Below are 17577 nucleotides of genomic sequence, written 5' to 3'. Positions count from 1 at the left end.
TATATTATTTTTATATTCTATTTATTTCTATTTTAACATTTATAGATTGGCCCCATTCACTAACAATGTAGGCTATTTACTGTAACCCAGATTTGTACATATAGAAAATGAGAAAAAATAATAAAAAATATCATACAAATACAGTAGAATAAACTTGTACTGAAAGCCATAGTGATCAAAAACTTAAATAATTGTGTATTATTCATTCTGGTCACTTGTGTGTTGCATTTTTGCTATTTTTGGTCCTAGTGCTTTTTGTTCTTTAAAAAGTTTTACTTTTGTGTTTTACTTAAAAATAGGTAATAAACACAGGTTTTGAATTGAACTATGACACTCCAAAAAGGACAAAAACACACAAAAGTAACATTAAGTCCAATACAAGTTATGCTTAACATACCGAATTTGTGGCATAATGTTGATTTTATCACAAACAATAATTATCTTTAAAAACAAGCTAAATGTTCAGTGGTTAAATAAAGTTACAGTGAGGTACTTACAACCAGGCCCAATTTTGGAGGATAAAAGAGCAAAACTTTATAAAAGTACATTTAAATTATTATTATTTTATTTATTCATTTTAGGAATAAATATATTTATTCAGTTTTAGGCTTTAATGCTGTTGTTATGCAAACAAATTTATATATTTATTTATATTTTAATGTTTACAGATAATTATTATATGGCTCTGTGGAATACTCGATTATGATTGGCCAGTCACCACATTCCAAGGTATGTTATTCCCTGATAACAACGGGCACAAACGAATAACACAGGCTCATCTGGGTAACTGCCTGCATTAGGCGCTATTCGTTGCTGAGAACTTTTTTATTATTATTATTTATGGAAGCTTTGCGTTTTGTTAGCTGATAACATGTTAAAACTCAATTCAATATTATGTGTACAATTATTTAATTATGTCATCCTGGTATTGCAGACTCACTCTTTTGTTTCATATAAACACAGCTGCTGTCATTTTGCAACAATTGTACACTGTAATGCATTATAAGATGACTTACAAACTGCTAAGATTTTAAAACATTTTAATCTTAAATCAATATCTTTTATCACCCTAATTATTTATGTGGTAAAATGTTGTGTAATAAGTGGTATGACTGTACTGTATTCCTTAAATGTCTGTGTAGTTTAAAGTTAACGCTTACTGGCAACTACTTTCTTCACAGAAGCTTTGCATTCAAATCTTTCAACTCAATCAATGTATCATATCTAATTATTTACTTTTGTGGCAAGCAGCCGTGTAATAAGCGGGACAATGGACATTCAGCCAGTAGTTATCACAAAATAAAGCCCTTTAGTCTCATACAACAGCCCTCCACTTCATGTCTGGCTGCTGATAAGCCTGTTGGGCTTTATTCTACGATAACAACCAGCTTCATGTACATTATCCCTTATATAACATACACTATTTCCGAACTACTTCCTTTCGCCATCTATTCTTACAAATGTCATTTTAGAGCTAGTAACAAAGAAACATTGTGCTGCTTCATTGAAAACTTATTGTGTTACTGTTTTAAAAGCTTACTGTATTGTGTAGAGTATTATGATACAACATTCATTCAGCTTAATCTCATATTTATAATAAAACATTAGTTTGAATGTCCACTGAGGAAAGCAATATCTTTGTCATACTATTCTTTCATCTGTTAAGGGTGATTTCTGATGACAGCGCTGTTCAGTACATTTGTTGGCTGCGTGTTACAAAGTGCTGTTGAAAGTAAAACTAACTTTCTTGTTTACAACCCTGTTTCAGGGTCTTTCAGTACAAAAGTCTTTACTGCTGACTCATAAATACAGTGTGTTTTTAATACATGTTCATAAATATGGTTTGTTTTCCCTTTTGTCTCTTCAAAATGATCTATTCTTGAGTTTTACCAACAAATAAGTAGTGCACAGAGGCTTGGAATCAACATGAGAGTCAACAATGACAAAATTGTCATTTTTAGTTTAACAATTCCTTTTAACTCAACTGAAAATCTTTGCCTCTGTATCCAGAAGCCTCTAATGGCCACTAGAGATAGAGCACCTGGTGTGAGCCAAAGTGGGAGCTAATCCATGGTTTTTACCAGCATGATGAGGTGCTCAATACAACCTTGAACAGTCTGGAGAAGGGTGTAATGAAGCTGGAAACTCACAGAGCTTTCGTAGATTTGGGATTATTGGTCATTTTTTTTCCCAAAAACCTTTCCAAAGAGGCTGTTGAAATCAGACTCTGATAATAAATCACTGCTTTGTCATCACACAGGCTGACGCTATCATCAGACCGGCTCTCTCTGAAGACTGGCTGATGCACTCGTTCCTAAGGTGACACTCATTAATTTAAGAAATTAATTTGAGCGAAGGAAATGAGGTCAAGAGAAAATGGAAATGGGTCTTTGAAAGAGGGTAAAAGTAAGGCGGACGGACAGAGCCAGGGTTTGGCTGGATGCTTTCATTTCTGACCTGACCGCGAGGCTGATTTATCCTGCCCGGCTTGGCCGAGCTGCAGCGACAGAGAGGGACTGTTAACAGGTCCCTGGCTTCACCAAAGCCTCCCCATAATCTCCAGCAAATTGAGTCTGCTGCTGCCTGCTGGGGGACGGGATGGACGAGGCAGCTTTGGATCAACACTAGGCCTCGTGCACCAGCCATCCAACGAGAACGAGCAAACAGGTCCATCACTTTTAGAGCGAGTAAAAGGTTTTGTGAGTTAGAAACCACTGACTAAAGGCCCATCCACACTAAGGATGATAACTATAATACCGTGTCCTAAACCAGATGCCACGTGACACACGATAAAAGGTATTTTATCCATGTTAGTCAGAGTTTTTGTCCTTACCAGCTGCGACAGCAGATTCTATTTTCAAAATGGTTTTGGTCACACCTTAGTTTGGGAACCAGTTCTACCTATTAAATAACTATTAACTATTAACTAACCTCATTAAACTATAATTTGCTGCTTATTAATTGTTAGTAAGGTAATTGTTAAATTTAGGGAGTAGGGTTTAGGGATCTAAAATATGGTCATACAGAATAAGGCATTATTGTGTGCTTTATAACTACTAATAAACAGTTAATATGCTAGTAATATTACTACTAATACTAACAAGCAACTAGTTAATAGTGAAAATTGGCCCTAGACTAAAGTGTTGCAGCTGGAACAACAATATACAAACTTTGACAATGATGATCTTAGGTACTGATTATGGGCTGTATTTGATGTTAAAAGTGTCTAATACAAGTATTTATTTATTTATTTGTTTATGTTTCTTTTACCTTTATAGCCATACTGAAAGTGACAAATGTGACCCTGGACCACAAAACCAGTCTTAAGTCGCTGGGGTATATTTGTAGCAATAGCCAAAAATACATTGCATGGGTCAAAATTTTTGATTTTTCTTTTATGCCAAAAATCATTAAGAAATTAAGTTAAGTTCATGTTCCATGAAGATTTTTTGTAAAATTCCAACTGTAAACATATCAAAATGTACTTTTTGATTTGTAACATGCATTGTTAAGAACCTAATTTGGACAACTTTAAAGGTGATTTTCTCAGTCTTTTTGATTTTTTTGCATCCTCAGATTTCTGATTTCAAATAGATGTATCTCGGCCAAATATTGTTCTATCCTAACAAACTATGCATCAATAGAAAGCTTATTTATTGAGCTTTCATATGATGTATATATCTCAGTTTTGTCAAATTTAACCTTATGCCTGGTTTTGTGGTCCAGGGTCACAAATGGCAATTTACTTCAAATGTTGAAAATAAATTAAAGCAAATATGAACAGTGCATCAGTCACTAAACATGTATTTTTAATCATTTTAAAATAGTTTAAAGGGATCCTATTATGCTTTTTCACTTTTTGAATTTTAGCCAGTGTGCGGTGTGGTCGGGCATAAAAAATATCTACAAAGTTACAAATCTCAAAATCCACTCCAAAGGGAGATATTTTGTAAAAAAAATCCCTTTTCAAGAACCACAAAGAAACGACTCATTTGGACTACAGCGTTTGTTTTCTGGAGGCTATTATGTCACAACGTAAGTCCCGCCTACTGAAATTCAATTCGTTGGCGGGTGGGGGATTCGCCTAACTTTAGCCATGTATTATGGACGGCCGCTTTTGGGATGCTACAGCGAGCCGTAAGTCGGCTCGTTTAAACCAAGCGGCAACCTCCCGCTCTCTCTATTGAAACCAACACGGAAGTGGCTTAAACTGCAATTCATCGACTGGCCGCTAGAGACTGGCAAAAGGGAGTCAGTCCCATTGACTCCCCATGTTAAAATGCCTATTTTTTTTACAGTCTATGGTTTAAATGTGAGCTTTAATTAAAGGGTCCACAAACTGCTCCGGTAGCCGTGCTGAAGCCACGCCGTTCACGTGTGTTGTACAGAGGGTCCAAACACACGCAGATCCGCGGCTGATGTAAACACCAACATTGACTAGTGATCATCCGTGGACGCGACGGCGCCTCGCTGTAGACGTGCAGTGTGTGGTAAGAGATTTATTCATCAAAGAGTGTAGATAGCTTCACTAGCCTTATGGTTTCGGGCATGCAAATAATTAAATATATTAGCACAATAATGATAATATCACGTATCCGCGATCTCGCAGGCAGACGATAGGACCAACAATAGCGTATTATTTACTCACCCTTCATGCATCCTAGGTGTATATGGCACTCATAGAACAGCATAGACTGAACATACGTCGATCCATAATAAAAAAAAGTGCCTCACATGACTCCGGGGCGGTCGGTAAAAGCCTCCTTTAGCGATCAGATGTGTTTTTGTAAAAAAAAAAAAATATCGATATTTAAAACGTAAAAATCACCTAATCTAGTTTGCTGCTTTGGGAAAGGGCGCAGCAGGGCGGAACGCGGTCTACGCTATTTGCCAATCGCAACGCAATGGGACTGCTGACCAATCACAATACATTTGGTTTTTCAGAAGGTGGAACCCGGAACTAATCTAGCCGTTTGTGCCAGCCTGGGGAGAAAGCTATTGTAATAATGTAAATTATGTGAAAAATAATGCACTTTTTTGCCACTAAGCATGGCAGCATGTTCAAGTACACCCCAAAAACAAAATAAAGACTTTGTAAAGGAGCATAATGGGACCCCTTTAATATCTATTAATTAGATTATGAACTATCTATTTTGTTGCAAAGGCAGTGCGCTTGTGGAAAGAGCCTAACCACGCAATCCTCTGATTGGCTGTAATTCTTGATTAAGTATGTTGCGTTGCGTACCTTTGTCGCATCTGGTGTGGACAGACAAATTGCTCATTGCTGGAATCTTGCTGTGTTTGTTTAGAACAAGGTGTAAAAATATAGTTCTAAAAATCATCTTGTATGTAAAAGTATCATTGGAATCACTTTCAAAACTTTTTTTTTTTTTCATCTGATCAACGATAAAAACAGCCAATCAAAATCCATTCTGCCTTAAAAAGCTTGAGCAATTGAAATGGCAGACGACAAAACAGCAGGGCTTTCTTTGCATCCATGCTAATCTTTATAGTTATCTTACAGGTGCAATGTGTAATATTTAAGATGATCTCTAGACAGAAATGCAATATAGTATACATAACTATGTTTTCAGGGGTGTATAAAGACCTTACTTAATGAACCATTATGTTTTTATTACCTTAGAATTATCAGTTTATATCTACATACACCGTGGGTCCCCTCATATGGAAGTCTCCGTATTGTTTCTACAGTAGCCCTAAATGGACAAACTGCTCTACAGATCGCGTTTCATCACTGTTGTTCTAGCGGAAAAACACGATGAACAAGTAACTGTAATATTCACAATAACATCTTTTTATTGAATGATTAAGTAAATATAATTCCTTAATTTACATTTTAAAAGAAACCTCATTACTCTTTGCTGTCTAAAACGACGACATCTTAATCCCGTGTGGGCCACCGTAGTTTCTGTAAAGGGAGGGGTGAGCGGTGGACGGGAGCCGTTGGTTGCAATTCACAACATCACCGCTAGATGCCGCACAAATCTACACACTGCACCTTTAATAGTTATCGCTCTTTGTGTGGACAAGCCTTTAGTTGTGATATTGCTATTTTCTCAATTTGTATAATCACATATCTTAAAGGAGTCATCGGATGCAAAACTAAACTTTGCTTACTTACTTACTTACTTACCCTATAATAATAAAAATAATCACCCCAAATCCCTATAAAGGCAAATAAAGCCATTCTTAGCTTCTTCAGACTAAGACTGTTCCAACGATAAACTCTTCACAGTGATGCCATAGAATAACTATTTTCGGTTCCACAAACAACAATTCAGTCAAAGGTTCTTTAAAGAACCATTTCTTTCTTACCTTTTTATGTTCTGAAGAACCTCCTTTTGTCACAAATAACCTTTTTTGAAATAGAAAGGTTCTTCAGATATTAAAGGTTCTTTATGGAACCATTGAAACAAAAAAAGGTTCTTCTATGGCATCGTGAAGCACCTTTATTTTTAGTTGACTGACACAACCATCTTACCTCATAATGATCATAACAGTCATAACAGATCATAACACGGCTAAATGCAGCTAAAGTAAAAAGGACAGCTCGTCACCCCACAAAAGAGAGGGGAGGGTGAGCAGAGCTCATTAGCATTTAAAGAGCCATGCAACAAAATGGGTTGCTGTGTAAAGAGCTTATTTTGACAAGGCAAAAATGGTGTTGTTTTACACTACCATTGAGAAATTTTAAACAAAGTATGTTTTTTCATTAAGACCTTAAAGAATCATATCAACTTGTGGAAAATTGGCATCCGATGACCCCTTTAAAATCTAATTTCATTCATCCCCTGGGCAAAACAAAAACTCTGTATTTTCATATTTCAAATACATTTATGCATTTGGCAAAGGCTTTAAGGCCTACGCATTTCAGCAGTTTGTGTTTCCGCTGTGACCAGGAACATCTACTTTCTGTTTTGAATGAATCTTAATTGGATTCTGTATAAATCTAAATTTGGCTTCTGAACAGATCTGATGAATCTGACTGAAGGACTCTCTCCGATCGCAGCGCCTCTAGCGGATATGGTGCAGCTCAGCGGTGTCCTGTCAGCGGCCCCGTGCAGAAGGATGCTGTGTCGGGGTAGACAGAGTAAACAGTCCCAGTGAGAGAGCGGCAGCCTTTGATTCAGGGTTTAAGCCCCCCTGTGGTTTCTTCCACGCCATGAGCCGATTGGCCCACGCTCAGTCCCACGGCGAGCGACCCGACTGATCCTGTCACACTCTCTCTGTCTGTCTGTGGAAGTGAGACGCCGTCTCTTCACACACTTCATCCTCATCACTTGCTATATCTTGCCTCCCATCACTCATCCCTTTCTCTCTCTCTCTCTCTCTCTCTCTCTCTCTCTCTCTCTCTCTCTCTCTCTCTCTCTCTCTCTCTCTCTCTCTCTCTCCCTGTCCGTCTATCTAATGCTGTGTGTGTATCATTCTGATGTTCAACTTCTCATCTAAATATACTGCTTTTATTGAAGTCAAAGATGTAAAACTTGATTTAACATGAATAAATCAGTGTTTTTTTAAGTATCACTTTAGTTTTGCTAATATTTTGAACTAGATTTTATTTTATTTTGTTTATTTATTATTATTATTATTATTTTACTTCAATAAAAACACAAAACACAGAAACTCAACTACAATAATGCATTTTTTTCTTTTTCCTTTTTTAAATATGTCTATATTGTTTTATTTTTAGTTTATTTAGTTTTGTCACTGGTGCTTCATATTAAACTACATAAAACTGAAAAATGTTGCCTTGGCAACTAGTAGAAATAAAATGATATTTTAATATATTTTATTTTATGTCAAGTAATGAATTTTTAGTAACACTTCAGTGTAGGGACCAGTTCTCTTTATTAACTAGTTGCTTATTAGCATGCATATTACTAGCATATTGCCTATTAATTCGTACTTATAAAGCATATATAAATGCTTTATTATGCATGACCATATTTTACATCCTTAATCCTACTCAATACCTAAACTTAACTTTTCTGCTGGGACTTTACTGATATGTATGTATTGAATTTAGAGTAAACATAAAATCAAAACAGACTGGATTTACTTTATCAAAACATGTTATCTTTTATGAAAAAATAATAACTTGCTTTGTCTGAACCGACTTTCATTTTCATCCGACATCAGTTACGCAACATTTCACAATCGATTCCAGATGGATAAAATCAAGTCCTGTCCTATATCTTCTCTCGTTAAATATCCTGTTTCATATATATGTCAGATTGGAAAAGTGAAATTGGTTTTGACTTTAACCGTTGACATAGTGTTACTGTAAAGCCACTTTTCAACTGTACAGGCTGTGTGTGGCATTGAAAAGGAATTAGCCTGCGGCACTGTCTTTACAAATGGGAGTGATGCTATTTGATCAGGGGAGGTTCAGTGAAGTCATTTGCGGACTCATTTGGCTTGATTGTGCCTTAAAAGTGCTATAGATCTCTACAAGGATCCAACATGACCGTTGCATCTATTGGAGCAGATATGTGATGCATATATTCCACATAATAATGTTGAAAGGAATATTTCAGTTAAAGATAAAATTCTGTCATCACTTGTTCATCTTTATGTCAAAGGGCACACATATGACTTTCTTGCAGTTAGCAAGCAATTACAATTAATGAGTTTTCAAGCTTCAAAAATGACAAATAAGTACCATAATGATAACAATAAACTAGAAACTTGCTAGGGTCATGTGTCATGATCAGGACAAAATAAAGTTTTTAATGCCTTATAAACTTCCCCTCTATTAATCTAAATCTAAGTTGAATTCAAATACCAAATCAGTAAGATGAATAAATGAATCATTCAGACTAATATATACAGTTGTGCTCATAAATGTACATACCTTTTGCAGAACAAAATAAGAGGGATCATGAAAATTGCATGTTAGTTTTTTTTATTATTTAGAACTGTCCTGAATAAGATATTTCACATAACAGATGTTTATATATACTCCACAAGACAAAATAACTGATTTTATAAAAATGACCCCATTCAAAAGTTTACATACCCTTGAATCGTAATGCTGTGTGTTGTTTCCTGGATGATCCATCATTGTTTTTTTTATGTTTCGTGCTCATTGTTCATGAGTCCCTTGTTGGCCCTAAGCAGTTGAGCTGCCTGCTGTTCTTTAGAAAAATCTTCAGTCACACTTTATATTAGGTGGCCTTAACTATTATGTACTTACATCAAAAAATAAGTACAATGTACTTAATGTGGTCATATTGCAATGCAAAACACATTTGCTTCTATTAAGGTGGGATATGGGTAAGGTTAGGGACAGGTTTGGAGGTATGGGTAGGTTTAAAAGTGGGATAGGGTGTAAGGGATGGGTCAACAGTTGTAATTACAGAAATTAATTATGTAATTACATATAGGTTTTTAAAAATATATAAGTACAATGTAAAAACGTGTATGTACACAATAAGTACATTGTACCAAATAATTAATTTAAATGTAAGTAAATAGTAGTTAAGGCCACCTAATGTAAAGTGGGACCAAATCTTCCAGCTCCTGCACATTCTTTGGTTTTCCAGCAGCATCTGCATATTTGAACCCTTTCCAAAAGTGAATGTATGATTTTGAGATCTATCTTTTTTACACTGAGGACAATTGAGGGACTCAAACATAAATATTACAAAATATGAAAACATTCACTGATGCTCAGGAAAGCAACACAATGCATTAGGAGCCAGGGAGTGTAAACTTTTTGAATTGGAATTGGATGATCAGGGTAAATTATACTTATATTGTTTTCTGGGAGACATGTAAACATTTATGTAGCTTCCGTAGTGCAATACAAAACGGGGGAAAAAATAAAAAATCTGTAAACAAAATAAGAAAAAATTGCACATCATCATTCTCTTCAAAAGTTTACACCCCCTGGCTCTTAATGCATTGTGTTGCCTTCTTAAGCATCAGTAAATGTTTTCACCTTTTGTAATAGTTATGTATAAGTTTCTCAGTTGTTCTCAGTGTGAAAAGATGGATCTCAAAATCATACAGTTACTTTTGGAAAGTGTTTAAATATGCAGAAAATGCTGGAAAAACCAAATAATGTGCAGGAGCTGGAGGATTTTTCTGAAGAATCGCTCAGGACAAGGGGACACATGAACAACTATCACAAAAGATAAAAACAGTCGTGGATCATCCAGGAAACGACACACAGTATTAAGGTTCAGGGGTATGTAAACTTTTGAACAGGATTATTTACACTATATAAATTCAGTGATGAATTTGTCTTGTGGAGTATATATAAACATCTGCTATGTGAAATAGTATATTCAGGACAGTACTAAATAAAAACTATCGTACAGTTTTCATAATCCTTCTTATTTTGTTAAAATAATTGACATTTAGCATATTCTGCAAGGGTTATGTAAATTTATGAGCACAACTGTATTAGTATTGTTACAATACTGCAATTTACTGCAACAAATTTGAGTTATTATTATTACTATTATTTCTAAGACAGAAATATGTTATTTTGTGATACAACTGATTATTTAATAAATTTAATAAATCAGAAAACTAGATGAGGTAAAGATAAAATAAAGCATGTGTTTGAGTTTCAATCTCTTAATTTGTGTTTATAGGTCAAAGCGCAATAATTATAATGTAATTTCTCAAACAACAACATCCACGACCAGATATCATGATTATAATTGTGTGTAACAGCAGGTTTACAAATGCTTTTCATTACCAAAATAAAAAATAAATAAATAAAAATAAAAATATGCAAATTATGAAAATAAAGCAACCTACGCACATTGCGCTCCCAAGTGCATCCTCACAACACATGCAAAGATGGAGTTTGCAGCATTTGCTGCCAAATCGAGCCATATTGCAACCATTTCCAATCGATGTGTATAGAAAAATCAGTGTATGTGGTGCTTTTGCATCCTTTTTTCAAAAGCTTCAGTTCTAATTTCTTGTAATTGCATGACATGAAACAAAAAAACAGTGCATTCTTGAAAATCTCTACTTTTGTGTTTCAAAAGAAGAAAGAACATTGAACGACTACAGTGTGAATGAATGATGACAGAACGTTCATTTTGGGGCAAACGATTGCTTTAATGAGTTGCCTCATTATTATTTTAGTGAGGACATTAAAACAGGCCGAGCCATTTCGTCTGAAATCTCAACTTTCAGGAAGCCATGTTTGCCGTTGCATCACACCCTCTGCTTCTGTGTGATAAACCAATCTCTCAAATTACTGAGCTCAGGCACAGACACTTAACCAAGCTGCAGACACTGCACTGTAGCAAAGATAAGTACTCTTTGTCCAAATGACACTCGTCCCTCTCATTACATGCTGTGAGACACAGTCTCCTCTCTGTATTGTGTCTTTCTGTCTCCGTCTACTTCCTCTCTCTCTTCTGCTCCTCCCTAAAAAGAATAGCTCTTTTTTCACTCTCTTCTGACACTTAATTTCAAGCACTTGCATTTTCTGACAATCCATAGACATCTTGTGTGGGCCCGTTATGCATCAGGGGTGTTTAACCGTAATGTGAGTGTTTATGTTATCGATGGCTTTTGCATGTTGTGCTCCGCGCCACAGAGAATTCAGAAGCCAATTGGCTCGCTGAGGACAGAGCCAGTGAATCGACTCATTAATGAAATATATTGATCATCAAATTCAGCACAGCTACTAGCTGACTCCAGTGGGAGCGTTGTCTGTTTCAATCAGCGTGATAATGCAACGCTTAAACAAAGGCCAATAAAAACACTTGCATGTGGAGCGTGATCTTATAACAATATTATGAATAATATAATGTCCTTAATACATATAGATGTTTAATCCCAATCAATTTACAGTAGGGCAATTTCAATGAGTCCCTTTGGAGCAGCTATGGGTTAAGTGGTTTGCTCAAGTACACAATGGTGGTAGAACAGAAAACGGGTCTATAGTTAATGGATCACCTCTAAGTGGGATCAAATCTGCTGATTTACAGTTAAAAGCCTAGATGAGGATACCAGTAAGTGCCTTAAATTTATCAAGGTAAGCACTAGAATTGGCACACCTATTATTCAAAAATTAATTAAATAAAAACAAATGCTATAAGGTTCACTTAGTAGTAGTAAATTAATGAAACAACAAATATACTACATTTTAAAAACATTTATTAATCTACATTAATGTGACTTAAAATAAAAATAGGCAAGTGTTAACTTAAATAAAATGCTAAATGATACTAAAACAACACTGGCCTAGATTAATAAATGCTTCTAAATTATTGTTCATTCTTGTTTTGATGTTAACATACAGAACTTAATATTTAACCGCACAATTATCATGAGAAAACAACATTTTTGTTCGAAACACTGTGGCAGAAATCACCCAATGACACGTCTAAATTGGGTCAGTCCAGTTAAGTCATCATCTGCCCATCATGTCGCTCCAAACTCGCATGACCTTTTTATCAAAGTTATTAGCTATTATCAAAATGTCAAATGGTGATCACTAGCTGTCAAGTGTGGCTCTATTTTAAGTTTAACTCTAATTGTCTTCAGCTATGCCTTATTTTACCTAGTGAGCCAGTGCTGCTCCCTACAAAAAAAAAAAAAAATGCATTGCTGCCTTTATTTTTTAATGCAACCCATCAAAGAGTTGCCTAAACCATTCTTTTTGTTTACACTACGTCTTCTACTCGAAAATCGGAGGCAAAAGAATGACAGCATTTCTCTCAGCGTTTGTTTGCAAGGATGATCTTAGCCTGCGGCGGTTAGCATTAATTAAAAAGTGCAGCAGTAAAAGCTTGGGGGGTTAAATTTGAGTTTGAATGGATGGGAGGAGATGCGAAAAGATTTCAGACTCGTGTGAGATGCTAAATTCCTGCAGAATGACAGAACTGATGACTAATTCAGAGCTGTTTGTGCTGTTTTATGTAAGTTACTGATAGAGTTACATAAGTCTTTCCATCTCAGCACAAACTTGCAGTACTTTAAAGTCAAACAGGGTTAAAGGGTATGAACACACATATACTCGAGCACACACAGGCATACCGGTATGCTCTGAAACACCAAGAGCATCAATTCTCTGCGGCCTTTAAAGGGTAGAGATGGTTTAACTGTAAGCGTTTTGATTTAACTAATGATTAGAAAACCTAATGTTTCTGCTAGCAAAACTACTTGCTGATGTGTCAGTCCAACAAACACATGTCTGTCTTTTCTATCATGGTTGTGACTTTCCATTGACATCTAGAGTTTTTATTCAGAGCTAATGTTATTTTCTATCCCCAACCCCTCGGAGAAACCTTTCTAAATTTGAATAGGTTAATTAAGATGTTATTTTGTATGTTTACTAGGCCATTTTCCTTCTAAGGACCATTGACTAGTGCCAAAATGTATGTGACATCAGCTTTTAATATCCTTATGGGGACATTCAGTCCTCACATTGTAGGCAAAACCTCTCTCACACACACAGTCAGGCGCAGTCTGCAGTCTCATTATGTGTGATGTGACCCCATTATTGCGCATCCCTGAAGTATCATTCAGCACTGAGTGTCATCCATCAGTTAGTCCTCTAAAACAGCCAAAAGAATTAAAGATTTTATCCGACATTCGCCATCTACACATCTTCCCTTGGACTGATCATCAATACTCCTTAATGTAAAGCTCTACAGCCATCCCATATTCTCAAACACACACTCTCCGGTCAGCATTCAAAGAGAACGCATACTCATCTCAGAGTTTTTTACTTTATTTTTAGCCCGATCCATATGTAGTGTGGGCGTAGAGCCGTTTACTGGGCTACGCCGAGTCCTGGTGTTTATAAATAGCCGGAGCGAGCATTATTCCCACATCATCAATCACGTTCGGGCACGAGGGAGAGACTGGAGGGTGTAGTTCTGCTGTAGTCTGGCCTCCCCAGCTCTACGCCACACGGTCTGGAGGTGTGAGCTGGATGGGCTAATCTGGAGGGGAACAGATGCTGGTGCCCGGGGAGCTCGAAGGATGACGGATGGTTCGGGAAGGGCGAATTTTAGCTGGTGTGCTAGCCAGAGTGAACTGAAATATTTAATGTCCATATGGAGAGGGAGAGAAACTAAAGAATTCATTATGATCTCTCATAAAAAGCCAAACGAGCATGGGTAGATCTCTTCACTTTTCAACAATTTTTTTTGCCCAGTTCTGTACCTTTCTCAGACACATGAACACACATGAATCTATTCAGCTGAAATGTGACATTGACGCAGACACACACTTGTCTTTTTTCTATGCTGTCAGCTCACTCCCAAACACAGAGAGAGGAACACACTCACACACACACACACACACACAAAGTGGAATCTTTTCATCTTGTAACCATGGCAGTTGGTAGAATACAGTAGGAATCCAGCCGATAACAAAGTGCTTACATAACTATTGCTTTGCCAAGCCCGACTCCTACCTTGCACACCTCTTTTCCTTTTTCTCTGCCTCTCATTTATGTGTTCCCTTTCTGTTTTTCTCAGCAAAATCACCCTATACCCATTTACTCCGTCATTTGGCATTGCAACGGATTCATTCACAGGTATGCACCTGGCCTTTAGATAAAAGAGCTAAACCCCTCTCTTTGGTTCCTCAAAAATTCTCAGGTTAAGGCTTGCTTTGGTTACTTAGTGTAATGAGACTACATTGACTCCCTATCACACTGGTACTCCTTCAACCTGCCAGTCCAAACTGGAAAACATTCATTATTTATATCCCGCTGGATAAACCAGTCACCTACATTCCCTCAACAGTACACCAAAAAGGCAACCGAATGATTCCTGATCCTTACCTCCCGCAGTTCATGTGCCACATCTTTCAGCTCCTTGAGAATTCCTTCCAGCTGCTCGATCACCATCTTCATGTGGCTGCGGATCTGTTCTCTCTGACTGGGGGTCTCAGAGGGTTCCCGGGCTGGAGCTCCGCTCTGGGACATCCTTCACAGGCTGCTCACGGGCCGGGGTGCGGAGCGCTGAGGGCAGGGGCGAGCCGAGCCACGATCCATGTCTGGGGCCTCCGGGAGCCGCAGTGCTACTGATCCGATCTGGGGCTCGGGCCACACGGGAAGGGTTCAACATCTTAAATACGCCTGGGCAGCCGAGAGACCTCGCTGGGTCTAGGGTCAAGCCTCCTCTTGCTGTGTACTTCGGGGCATCTTGGGACAGACGCGGATGGAACGAAAGGTGCTGGAAACATTGAAGGATGGTTAGGCTGTTAGATCCAAAAAATACACACCAAACTCCAGGATGAAGAAATGAAAGTCAGAAGAAGCGTGGCTCATTTCACCGTAGCATGTGTTTAGTGTGCAAGTGTGAGTCCTCAGGGGTAACTCTGGATGGAAAGTGGCTGTCTATGACGCAGAATTCTTCTCTTCCATGAAGACATGGCGAGGAGGGTTATGTCAGCGACTGATCCACTGAGAACTCTCGTAAAATCCAATCTAGGAAGAAAAAGAAAATTCCCAAAAATGCCTTTCCTTCAGAGAATGACTGAAGTGCCTCTTTGTTTTCAAAAACGTTTTGTCTTTGTCTGGTGTTTGGAGTTAAAAAAAAAAAAGTCAAACCAAAAGTTGAAATATTCCAACTTTATTTTTCCTTGAACTGGATCTGAAAGAAAATGAGAGAGGGAGGATGTTAATTCAGCCAAAAAGCCACAGTGATTTTATGTGCGTATATATGTGTTTGTGCTTGCGCATTTGTGTATGTCTGAAACGATAAACCAAGGCAACCGACATAATGCTGTCAGAGTGATTGGCAAAATTGCAATTACACTTACAATAAGTGTTATGATGAACGTTTCACACGTAATCCCCCAGGGGGTGTCAGACGGAATGGCGCATCCTTTCCACTGGGTCAGAGAGACATTTCTCACCCATTTCGTTAAATGGCCGGATAGAGACACGGATCTCAATCTAGTTCCCTTTGATACTGGGTAAAATCCAGTTGCTACCCTTTTAGAATAGCGTGGCGTTCTTCAAAAGTCATAAATAAAGGTAAATTCCATGTCTTTTGCTCCAGGGAGAATTGGAAGAGAATAAAAGAGGAGAACTTGACCCTTCAAACCGCTGCCACTGCCAAAAGAGACAATCTGACAGAACACCTGGAAAGACAGGAAGGACACCAATTTCTCTGTTTATCTGGTAACGTCTCTCTTCCTGTCATTTTTTCTCTCCCCCACATTCAATTTTCCCAAACACATATCTTGATTTTCTCTTTTAACCGTGTTCAAGCTTCAGTTTACTACACAAAATCAATTACAGACAGCAAAGAGAGACCAAGAAGAACAGATACAAATGAACACGCTCACCAAATTGAATCACACCAGCCCCCGTGGAAATACACTTCATAAGACAGTGGTCTCTGGCACTCTTTCTTGCTCTCACCTCTCCCCTGGTCAGTGGTAGAAAGTGTGTGCGGGTTTGCCTTTCCTTCCTCCTGAGGAACAGCGGGAATACAGTTTTCGGCTCGGCTCAGCTCGGATCATCCTTCCCGTTTTTTTGCGGTGTCAGTCACCATCAACTGACTGTCGCGCACTCTCACACACGCCGTCTTCCTCCCAATCACCCCCACTTCTCTCTCTTCCTTTCCCACACACAATCCCACTCTTTTATGTCTTTCACTGTTCGTTCAGCCACACTCGCCCACTGTCAGAAGGAGGGTTCATTCAGAGCTGTCCTTCAGAGAGAAAGTGAAGCAGCAGTGGAGGAGGAGGAGGAGCAGCGAGGGAGGAGGTGGTGGATGAAAGATTGGCCCCGGTTCCCCTCTTTTCGAGCCCCCGGCAGCCTTGGCTTCTTCACTCCTGCATGGAATCCTGGAAGACCTCAGATGCTCTTGTTGCTGCGGTGACCACTAGCTGCCGTTTCCGTCTCGCATTCCGTCTCTCGGCCGTGGAACAGACACCTCCTGTCGCCGTGACGACAGTCTCTGACTGAGGGAGGGATGCTGCCTTTGCCTCCGATTCGAAACCCTGTGGATACACGCGCACTCTGGTCCCCCCTCTCTCTCTCTCTCTCTCTCTCTCTCTCTCTCTCTCTCTCTCTCTCTGTCCCTCCTGCCAGATGGAGGGGGGAAAGAGGCTGGAGTTTATGGACAGGCTTTGGCTGCTAGTGAAGACGACTCTCTCTCTGGCTCTGGGGGGGTGGGGGGTGGGACTAGGAGGTTTAAAGAGACAGTAGCAACTTCACACTGTATCTCTTTTATGTCTCTCTTCCTCTGTTTATTCATAGCCCTCCATTTTATTTATGGGTACCTATAACCTTTCACTCGCCCAATGTATGTTATAAATAGCTTTCTAGACAGCAAAGCTGTTCTAGCTTCCAGTGAAAATATCATTATATCATTATCAGCAAACATTTTCACATATTTACTTCAGAGAAAATTGCTCTAAATACTTAAACATAAATCTAAGAAGCATGAAATCTGATGATATAATACATAAAGATATATTCTCAATATTTTTTTTCTGCAATTTTTTTTTTTTTTAGAAATATTCAGTAAATGTCTTAATGTAAATAATACTGAATTTTCCCTCAATATTGATAGTAAAATAGTTGTTGTAGTAGTTATGTTTAGGTTA

The 17577-nt window shown here is 38.0% G+C and overlaps 1 protein-coding gene across 3 annotated transcripts in view; it reads right to left on the bottom strand.

Annotated features, from left to right (window-relative positions):
- The window catches only part of insyn1 (inhibitory synaptic factor 1), a 103561-nt gene extending 86518 nt beyond the window's left edge, over positions 1 to 17043 (bottom strand). The window contains exons 1-3 of one of the 3 annotated variants that reach the window (XM_073850575.1): positions 16309 to 17043; positions 15778 to 16101; positions 14795 to 15608 (exon numbers count right to left, since the gene is read on the bottom strand). In XM_073850575.1, the coding sequence (XP_073706676.1) occupies positions 14795 to 14938 (144 nt within the window). In that variant the 5' untranslated portion in view covers positions 14939 to 15608; positions 15778 to 16101; positions 16309 to 17043. The remainder of the gene's footprint in view (positions 1 to 14794; positions 15609 to 15777; positions 16102 to 16308) is intronic. The other 2 variants (XM_073850576.1, XM_073850577.1) reach the window with 2 other exon arrangements.
- Between the last annotated feature and the right edge of the window lie 534 nt (positions 17044 to 17577).

The sequence above is a fragment of the Garra rufa genome, chromosome 11 (genome assembly GCF_049309525.1).
Source record: "Garra rufa chromosome 11, GarRuf1.0, whole genome shotgun sequence".
Lineage (NCBI taxonomy): Eukaryota > Metazoa > Chordata > Actinopteri > Cypriniformes > Cyprinidae > Garra > Garra rufa.
The sequence above is the reverse complement of the archived record's forward strand: the minus strand, read 5'-3'. Positions and strand labels throughout refer to the sequence as shown.